The following is a 9,723-nucleotide window of genomic DNA, read 5'->3' as shown; positions in this document are numbered from 1 at the left end:
ATGTTGTTCCTGTCTCTGTGTTGTTCCTGTCCCCAGGTTGTTCCTGTCCCTGCAGTGAAATTCCTGTCCCCTGTGTTGTTCCTGTCACTGTGTTGTTCCTGACCATTTGCTGATCCCGTCCATGCTGATCCTGTCCCCTGTGTTGTTCCTGTCCCCAGGTTGTTCCTGTCCCTGTGTTGTTCCTGTCCCTGTGTTGATCCTGTCCCTGTGTTGTCTTGTCCCTGTGTTGTTCCTGTCACTGTGTTGTTCCTGACCATTTGTTGATCCTGACCATGTTGTTCCTGTCCCCAGGTTATCCAGTCCTCTGTTGTTCCCAGCGAACCATGTGTTGTTCCTAACCATGGCAGCCCCAACCATGTGTTGTTCCTGACCATGTTGTTCCTGACTACAAAAAATGTTCTGGATCATGTGTTGTTCCTAGCCATGTGTTGTCTCTGACCATGTGTTCCCTGACCATGTGTAGTTCCTAACCATGTGTTTTTCCTGACCATGTTATTCCAATTCTTTGCTGTTCTTGTCCCTGTGTTGTACCTGTCCATGTGTTTTTCTCCCCTGACCATGTGTTGTTTCTTGTCTCCTCAGAAGAATCTTGTCCCTGTTGTAATTTGTCCATGTGTTGTAATCCTGTCCCCAGGAAAGGAACTGCGGACTATGGGTTGTACCTTGTCCCCAGGTTGTAATCTGTCTCATGTGTTGTTCCTGACCATGTGTTGTTCCTGTCTCTGTGTTGTTCCTGTCCCTGTGTTATTCCTGTCTCAGGTTGTTCCTGTCCCTGTATTTTTCCTCTCCCTGTGTTGTTCCTGTCTATGTGTTGTTCCTGTCCCTGTGTTGTTCCTGTCCCTCTTCTAATCCTGTCTCTGTGTTGTTCGTGTCCATGTGTTGTCTCTGTTCCTGTGTTGTTCCTGCATTGTTCCCAGTCTGTGTTGTTCCTTCGCAGGGTTGTTCCTGTCTTTGTGTTGTTCCTTTCTCAGAGATGTTCCTGTCTCATTGTTGTTCCTGTTCCCATTGTTCCTGTCTCTATGTTGATCCTGTCCCATTGTTGTTCCTGTCTCTGTGTTGTTCCTGTCTCATTGTTGTCTGTTTCTAGAGATGAGCCCTTCTCTCTAGGTTGTTCCTTTTGAGTTAGAGTTGTTCTTGTCCCTGTGGATTTTCCTGTCTCAGTGTTGTTCTACCCTCATTGTTGTTCCTGTTCCTATATTGTTCCTGTTGTCTCTAAAGAGTTCTTTCTTTCTTGTATTGTTCCTGACCAAATGTTGTTCCTTGGTCTTGTATTGTTCTGGTCCCTGTATTGTTCCTGTCCCCAGGTTGTACCTGTCCATGTGTTTTTTTTCCTGGACCATGTGTTGTTCCTGTCTATGTTGTTCCTGGTCTGTGTTATTCCAGTCCCTTGTGTTGTTACTGTCACTGTGTTGTTCCCTGATCTATGTGTTATTCTGTCTCTTGTTGTTCCTGTCTCTGTGTTGTTCCTGTCCCTGTGTTTTTCTGACCATATGTTGTTCCTGGGTCTGTGTTGTTCCTGTCTCTGTGTTGTTCCTCGGTCCCAGGAAAGATCTCTGTCTCAGGTTGTTCCTGTCCCTGTATTTTTTCCTCTCCCAGGGTTGTTCCTGTCTATGTGTTGTTCCTGTCCCAGAAGAAATTCTTGTCCCTTCTAACTCTGTCTCAGGGTTGTTCTGTGTCCACAGCAGTCTTGTTCCCAGGTTGTTCTGTGTATTGTTCCTTGTGTCTGTTGTCTTTTCTGCAGGGTTGTTCCTGTCTCTGTGTTGTTCCTTTCTCAGAGATGTTCCTGTCTCATTGTTGTTCCTGTTCCTGTATTGTTCCTGTCTCTGTGTTGTTCCTGTCTCATTGTTGTTCTTGTCTCTGAGTTGTCTCTGCTCCTGTGTTGTTCCTGTCCCTCTTCTCATCCTGTCTCTGTGTTGATCCTGTCCCATTGTTGTTCCTGTCTCTGTGTTGTTCCTGTCTCATTGTTGTTCCGAGCATTGTATTGTTCTCTGTGTTGTTGTCTTTCAGAGTTGTTCCTTGTCCCTGTGATTTTCTCCTGTCCTGTTGTTCCTTTCATTGTTGTTGTTCCTGTTCCTATATTGTTCTGTCTTATGTTGTTCCTTTCTGTGTTGTTCTGACCAAATGTTGTCTCTGTCCCCTGTATTGTTCTTGGTTCTGTATTGTTCCTGTCCCCTGTGTTGTTCCTGTCCCTGTGTTGCACCTGTCCATGTGTTTTTTCTGTCTATGTGTTGTTCCTGGTCCATGTGTTATTCCACTTTTGCTGTTCCCTGTCCTGTGTTGTTCCTGTCCCTGTGTTTTTCTGGATCTATGTTGTTCCTGTCTATGTGTTGTTCCTGTCCATGTGTTATTCCAGTCCCATGTTGTTACTGTCACTGTTGTTCTGACTATGGTTGTTTTGTCTCTGTTGTCTTGTCTTTAGGTTGTCTCTTGTCCCTGTGTTTTTCCTGTCCATGTGTTTTTCCCTGACCATATGTTGTTCCTGTCCCTGTGGTTCCTGCAGGTTCACAGGTTGTTCCTGTCCCTGTGTTGTTCCTGTCTCTGTGTTGTTCCCAGGTCCCTGTGTTATTCCTGTCTCTGTGTTGTTCTGGACCATGTTGTTCTGTCCCCTGTGTTGTTCCTGACCATATGTTGTTCCCTGTCCTGGTGTTTTTTCCCCTGTCCCCTGTGTTGTTCCTGAAACTTCTGTGTTGTTCCAGTCCCATGTGTTGTTACTGTCACTGTGTTGTTACTGTCACTGTGTTGTTCCTTGTCCCCTGTGTTATTCCCAGGTTCCGACTATATGTTGTTCCCGTCACTGTAAGTGGTTCCTTGTCCCCAGGTTAAGAGTTCCTTGTCTCTGTTGTTCCTATCCCTGTGTTATTCCTGTTCCCCAGTTGTTCCTGACCATATGTTCCTGTCCCTGTGTTTTCTTTTCCCTGAATCATGTTGTTCCTGTCCCTCAGGTTATTCTTGTCTCTGTGTTGTTCCTGTCCCTTGTTGTTCCTGTTCCCCTGTGTTGTTCCTGTCTCTGTTCCTGTCCCTGTATATTCTTGTTCTGTGTTGTTCTTGTTCTGTATGTTCTGTCCCTGTGTTGTTCCTGTCCCTGTGTTGAGCCCTTGTCTCTGTGTTGTTCCCAGCACGTTGTTCCTTGTTTCGGCAGCCTTGTTCTGTGTTGTTCTCTGTCCCTGTAAGTGTCTTTGCTTTGTACATCTTGTCTCTCAGAAAGAATTCCTTTGTCTCCTAGAAAGAGTCTCTTTTTCTCTGTTGTTCCTGTCTATGTTTTTCCTGTCCATGTGTTTTTCCCTGACCATGTAAGAGCCTTGTCTATGTGTTTTTCCCTGGTTCTGTTGTTCCTGTCCCAGGTTGTCTTGTCCCCTGTAAGTGTCTTCTGTCTCTGTGTTGTTCCTGTCCCTGTGTTTTTCCTGTCCATAAGCATCTCTGTCCCTGTTGTTCCTGTCCCTGTTTTTCCTGTCCATGTGTTTTTCTGACCATATGTTGTTCCTGTCCCTGTTGTTCCTGTCTCTGGAAAGAGTTCCTTGTCCCTGTGTTATCTTGTCTCTGTGTTGTTCCTGTCCCTGTTATCTTGTCTCTGTGTTGTTCCTTGTCCCTGTGTTGTTCCTGTCTCTGTGTTGTTCCTGTCCCTGTGTTATTCCTGTCTCAGGTTATTCCCGTTCCCAGAAAGAGTTCTTGTTCTAGGTTGTCTTGTCCCTAGAAGAGTTCCTAGTTCTAAAGAGCTTGTCCCCTGCATATTCCTGTCTCTCAGGTTATGTTCCATGTCCATGTGTTGTTCCACCATGTGTTTTTCCTGACCATATGTTGTTCCTGTCCCCAAGTGAGTTCCTGTCCTGTGTTGTTCCTGTCCCTGTTGTTCTGTCTCTAGGTTCCTGTCCTGTGTTGTTCCCTTGTCTCTGTGGTTGTTCCTGTCCCTGTGTTGTTCCTGTCTCTGTGTTGTTCTGTCCTGTTATTCCTGTCTCTGTAGGTTGTCTTCATCCCCTGTATTTTTTCCTCCCCTGTGTTGTTCTTGTCTTTATGTGTTTTCCTGACCTCATGTAAGGTCTGTCCTGTGTTGTTCCCGTCAATGTATGTTGTTCCTGTCCCCAAGAGCTTTTCTCTTGTGTTGTCTTGTCTAAGTTTTTCCTGGACCATATGTTGTCTTCTGTCCCTGTTGTTCCTGTCTCTCAGGTTCCTTGTCCCTGTGTTGTTCCTGGTTTCTAAGAGCTTTCTTGTCCCTGTGTGTTGTCTTCTTGTCTCTGTGCCATTCCATCCCTGTGTTGTTCTTGTCTATGTGTTTTTCCCATCCATGTGGTTATTCCTGTCCCTGTGTTGTTCCTGACTATGTGGTTAAGTTCCTTGTCCTGTATTGTCTCTGTCTCAAGGTTCCTGTCTCTGTAAGAGCCGGTCCCCAGATGCTTCTTCCTGTGTTGTTCCTGTCTCTGTGTTGTCTCCTGTCTCTGTATGGAATTCTGTCTCAGTGGTTGTTTCTGTCCCCAGGAGGTTCCTCTTCCTGTAAGTGTTCTTTTTCTTTCTGTGTTTTTCTGTCTCTGTGCTTTCTGTTCCAGTGTTGTCTTGTCTCCATTGTTGTTCCTGTCCCCAAGCAGTTCCTTCTCCCCTTCTAATCCTGTCTCTGTGTTGTTCCTGTCCATGTGTTGTTCCTGTTCCTGTCAGTTCCCAGGTATTGTCCCCAGGTCTTGTTGTCTTCTGGTTGTTCCCTCTCTCTGGAAGAGTTCCTTTCTCAGAGATGTCTTGTCCCATTGTTGTCTTGTCTGCATTGTTCCTGGTCTCATTGCTGTCCCTGTCTCTGTTGTTCTGCTCCTGTGTTGTTCCTGTCCCTCTTCTCATCCTGTCTCTGCTGGATCCTGTCCCATAGTTGTTCCTGTCTCTGTGTTGTTCCTGTCTCATTATTGTTCCTGTTTCTTTATTGTTCCTCTCTCTGTGTTGTTCTTTTCTCAGAGTTGTTCCTGTCCCTGTGATTTTCCTGTCTCAGTGTTGTTCCTGTCTCATTGTTGTTCCTGTTCCTATATTGTTCCTGACTCTATGTTGTTCCTTTCTCTGTGTTGTTCCTTAATCAACAATGTTGTCTTGTCCCTGTATTAGCCCTGGAGTCCCCTAGATGAAACCCTTGTCCCTGTTGTACCCAAGCCCATGTGTTTTTCTCCTGTTCATGGAGACCCAGTCCATGTTATTCCAGTCCCTTGTGTTGTTCCTGTCCCTGTGTTGTACCTGTCCATGTGTTGGCCCCAGTCCCCTGTGATAGTCCTGTTCTGTGTTGTTCCTCGTCTCTGTGTTGTTCCTGTTCTCAGGTTGTTCCCATCTGTGTTGTTCCTGTCTCTGTGTTGTTCCTGTATCTGTTGTTCTTTCTTTCTGTGTTGTTCCTGTCCATGTTATTCCAGTCCCTCAAGTTGTTACTGTCTCCTGTGTTCCTGTCTCTGTGTTGATCCTGTTCATGTGTTGTTCTGTCCCTGTGTTATTCCTGTCCCTGTATTGTTCCTGTCTCTGTGTTGTTCCTGTTCCCAGTGAGCCTTGTCCCTGTGGAAGGTCCTGTCCCCCAGGTTGTTCCTTGTCCCCAGGGCAGTCTCTGTCCCCAGGTTAGGTTCCCTGTGTTGTTCCTGTCTCTGTGTTCTTCTGTCCCTTTGTTATTCCTGTTACTGTTGTTCCTGTTCCTGTATTGTTCTGTTCCCCAGGTTGTTCCCTTGTCTGCAGAAAGAGCTTGTCCCCAGATGTTCTCTGTAAGAATTCCTTGTCTCTGTGTTGTTCCTGTCTCTGTGTTATTCTTGTCTCTCAGTGTTGTTTCTTGTCCCTGTGATGCTCCTCTCTGTGTTGTTCCTGTCTCTGTGCTGATCCCGTTCATGTGTGTTGTTCTGTCCCTGTGTTGTTCTGTCTCTGTTGATCCTGTTCATGTTGTTCTGTCCCTGGTGGGTGAGCCCTGTCCTGTATTGTTCCTGTCTCTAGGTTGATCCTGTCTATGTGTTGTTCCCTGCCCCTGTGTTATTATTCCCTGTCCCTGTATTGTTCCTGTCTCTGTGTTGTCCCTGTTCTGTGTTGTTCCTGTCTCTGTGTTGTTCCCTGTCTCTGTAAGTGTTGTTCCTGTATCTGTGCTGTTCCTTTCTCTGTGTTTTGTTCCTGTCTCCTGTGTTGTTCCTGTACCTGTGTTGTTCCTTCTCTGCAAGTTGTTCCTTCCACCTGTGTTGTTTCTGTCTCTGTGTTGTTCCCATCTCTGTTGTTTCTGTCCCCTGTGATATTCCTCTCTCTGTGTTGTTCCTGTTCTGTGTTGATCCTGTCTATGTGTTGTTCCTGTCCCTGTAAGCATATTCTTGTCCTGTATTGTTCTGTCTCTGTGTTGATCCCTGTCTATGTGTTGTTCCCAGCTCTCTGTGTTATTCTTGTCCCCTGTATTGTTCCCTGTCTCTAGCACCCTTGGTTCTGTAAGAGCTTTCTCTCTGTGTTGTTCCTGCCCCTGTGTTATTCCTTTGTCCCCAGGTTGTTCCTGTTACTGTGTTATTCCTGTCCCCTGTAAGAGCCTTTCCTCTGTGTTGTTCCCTGTCCCTGTTGTTCCTGTCTCTGTGTTCTTCTGTCCCTTGTTGTTCCCATACTGTGTTCTTCCTGTCCCCAGAAGAGCTTCTTTCTCCAGGTTGTTCCTGTCTCTGTGTTCTTCCTGTCCCCTGTGTTGAGCTTTCTTCTTCTCTCTGTGTTGTTCCTGTTCTGTAGGTTGTTCCTGTCCCCAGGTTGTGTCTCTCAGGTTGTTCCTGTTCCCCAGGTTCTTCCTGTCCCTGTGTTGTTCTGTCCCTAAAGAGCTTTCAGGTTGTTCCTGTCTCTGTGTGTTGTTCCTGTCCCCAGGTTATTTCTTCTCTCAGGTTGTTTCCCAGGTCCCCAGGTTGTCCCTTGTCCCTGTGCTAGGTCTCTCTCAGGCTAATCTCTGTTACTGTGTTGTTCCTGTCCCTGTGTTGTTTTCTCTGTGTTGTCTTGGTCTCTGTGTTGTTCCTGTCCCTTGTAAGAGCTTTCCTCTGTAGGTTGTTCCTGTTACTGTGTTGTTCCTGTCCCTGTTGTTTCTTCTCTCTGTGTTGTTCCTGTCCCTGTAAGCAGTGTTCCTGTCCTGTACAGGTTCTCTGTGTTGTTCCTGTGGTTCTGTAGTTGTTCTGTCCCTGTGTTGTTTCTCTCTGTGTTGTTCTGTCCCTTGTGTTGTTCCTGTCCCTGTAAGGTAGTCTCTCTGTGTTGTTCTGTTACTGTGTTGAAAATTCCTGTCCCTGTGTTGTTTCTTTCATCTGTGTTGTTCCTGTCTCTGTGTGTTGTTCCCTGTCCCTTGAGGTTTCTCTCTGGGGTTGTCCTGTCCCCAAGTTGTTCCTGTCCCTGTAAGGTGTCTCTCTCTGTGTTGTTCCTGTCTCTGTGTTGTTCCTGTCCCCTGTGTTGGTCCTCTCTCAGGAAACCCCATCCCCAGGTTATTCCTGTCCCTGCCAGGTCTCTCTGTGTTGTTCCTGTCCCTGCTGTTCCCTGTCCCAGGTCAGGGGTCTCTCTCTGTTGTTCTGTCTCAGGTTGTCTTGGTTACTGTGTTGTTCCTGTCCCCAGGTTATTTCTCTGTTGTCTTTGTCCCTGTGTTGTCTTGTCCCTGTGTTAGGTCTTCTCCTTGTGTTGTTCTCTGTCTCTAGAGCACCCTGTGTCTCAAGAGCTTCTCTCTGTGTTGTTCCTGTCCCCTGTGTTATTCCTATCCCTGTGTTGTGTCTCTTCCTCAGGTTGTTCCTGTTACTGTAGGTTGTTCCTGTCCCCAGGTTGTTTCTCTCCAGGTTGTTCCTTGTCCCCTGTGGTTGTTCCTGTCCCCAGGTTGTTTCTCTCAGGTTGTTCTGTCCCTGTGTTGTTCCTAAACTCCCAGGTTAGGTCTCTCTGTGTTGTTCCTGTCTCTGTGTTGTTCCTGTCCCTTGTGTTGTTTCTTTCTCTGTTGTTCCTTGTCCCCAGGTTGTTCCTGTCCCTTGTGTTGTGTCTCTGTGTTGTTCCTGTCCCCAGCAGCCTCTGAAGTTGTTCCTTGTCCCTGTGTTGTTCTGTCCCCAGTGTTGTGTCTCTCTGTAAGAGTTCCTGTGCCATCAGAAAAAGAGTTCTTGTCCTTAGAAAGAGCTTTCTTTCTCTCTGTGTTATTCTGTCTCTAGCAGCAGAAGAATCTTGTCTCTAGGGAGCCTTCCTGTCCTTGAGCAGTCTCGAAAGACTAGAAAGAAACTTTGTCCCTAGGGAAAGAGCTTTCTCTCTAGGCGCAGTTCCTTGTCTCTAGGAAAGAGTTCCTGTCTCTGTTCTTCCCCAGTCCCCTGAGCTTTCTCTCAGTTGTCTCAGGTTGTCTTGTCTCTGTTCCTTGTCCCTGTATGAGCTTCTCTGTTGTTCCTAGTTCTGTTCTTCCTGTCCCTTGTTCCTGTTACTGTTAGGTCTCTCTCTGTGTTGTCTTGTCACTGTAAGGTTGTTCTGGCCTGCAAGCAGTTTTCTCCTCAGGTTGTTCCCAGGTCTCTGTGTTCTCTCCTGTCCCTTGTTGTTCCTGTCTCAAGGTTCCTTGTCTTGTATAGGTTCTCTGTGTAGTTCCTGTCTCAGGTTGAGTCTTGAACCCAAGTAGGTCTGTCTCTCAGGTTGTCTTGCCACTGTGTTGTTTTCTCTGTTGTTCCTGTTAATGTGTTGTTCCTGTCCCTGTGCCAGGTCTCTCTCTGTGTTGTTCCTGTCTCTGTGTTGTCCTGTCCCCAAAGAGTTTCTCTCTCCAGGTTGTTCCTGTCTCTGTGTTGTTCCTGTCCTGTGTTAGGTCTCTCTGTGTTGTTCCTGTCTCTGTGTTGTTCCTGTCCTGTGTTATTTCTTCTCTGTGTTGTTCCTGTCTCTGTTGTTCCTGTCCCTGCTAGGTCTCTGTGTTGTTCCTGTTACTGTGTTGTTCCTGTCCCTGTGTTGTTTCTCTCTGTGTTGTTCCTGTTACTGTTGTTCCTGTCCCCAGGTTAGGTCCTCTGAAGAAACTCTGTCCCAGGTTGTTCCTGTCTCAGGTTGGCCCTCTCTCAGGTTATTCCCAGAAACATCAGGTTGTTCCTGTCCCCAGGTTAGGTCTCTGTTGTTCCTTGTTACTCTGGTTGTTCCTGTCCCTAGGTTAGTCTCTCTCGTGTTGTTCCTGTTACTGTGTTGTTCCTGTCCCTGTGTTAGGTCTCTCTCTGTGTTGTTCCGTGGTCCCTGTGGTTAGTTCCCCTCTCTGTGTTGTCTCTGTCTCTGTATAGGTCTCTCTCTCAGGTGTTGTCTCCTGTCTCTAAGAGTTCCTTGTCCCTGTTAGGTCTCTTTCAAAGAAAACTCCCCAGCATTGTGTTGTTCCTGTCCCTGGTGTTGTGTCTCTCTGTGTTGTTCCCAGCCATTGTGTTGTTCTGTCCCTGTGTTGTGTCTCTCTGTTGTCCTTGTCCCTGGTGCTAGGTCTCTCTAAAGAGTTCCCAGCACTGTGTTGTTCCCTTGTCCCCAGGGAAAGAGCTTCTTGAAGAATTCTCGGAGTTCCCCAGGTTGTTCCTGTCCCTAAGTAAAGTCTCTGTTCCTCCTGAGCACTGTGGTTGTTCCTGGTCCCCAGGTCTCTCTCTCTCAGGTTGTTCCTGTGCCACTGTGTTGTTCCTGTCCCTTGTGTTAGGTCTCTCTGTGTTGTTCCTGTCCCTGTAAGTGGTCTCTGTTGTTCCGAGTACTGTTGTTCTGTCCCTGTGTTGTTTCTTCAAGAAACCCTGTTAATGTTGTTCCTGTCCCTGCCAGGTCTCTGTGTTGTTCCTGTCC

General features: G+C 46.9%; 1 protein-coding gene across 1 annotated transcript; it reads right to left on the bottom strand.

Moving 5' to 3' along the window:
- Window positions 1–2,819: 2,819 nt before the first annotated feature.
- On the bottom strand, window positions 2,820–4,243 carry LOC121865903 (probable serine/threonine-protein kinase dyrk1). The gene is made up of 3 exons (XM_042365466.1): window positions 4,123–4,243; window positions 3,288–3,499; window positions 2,820–3,050 (listed from the first exon to the last, which is right to left on the bottom strand). The coding sequence occupies exons 1-3, from the start codon at window positions 4,241–4,243 to the stop codon at window positions 2,820–2,822; spliced, it is 564 nt and encodes a 187-aa protein (XP_042221400.1).
- Between the last annotated feature and the right edge of the window lie 5,480 nt (window positions 4,244–9,723).

The sequence above is a fragment of the Homarus americanus genome, unplaced genomic scaffold (assembly GCF_018991925.1).
Source record: "Homarus americanus isolate GMGI-L3 unplaced genomic scaffold, GMGI_Hamer_2.0 scaffold32583, whole genome shotgun sequence".
NCBI lineage: Eukaryota > Metazoa > Arthropoda > Malacostraca > Decapoda > Nephropidae > Homarus > Homarus americanus.
This window is presented reverse-complemented; position numbering and strand designations above follow the sequence as displayed.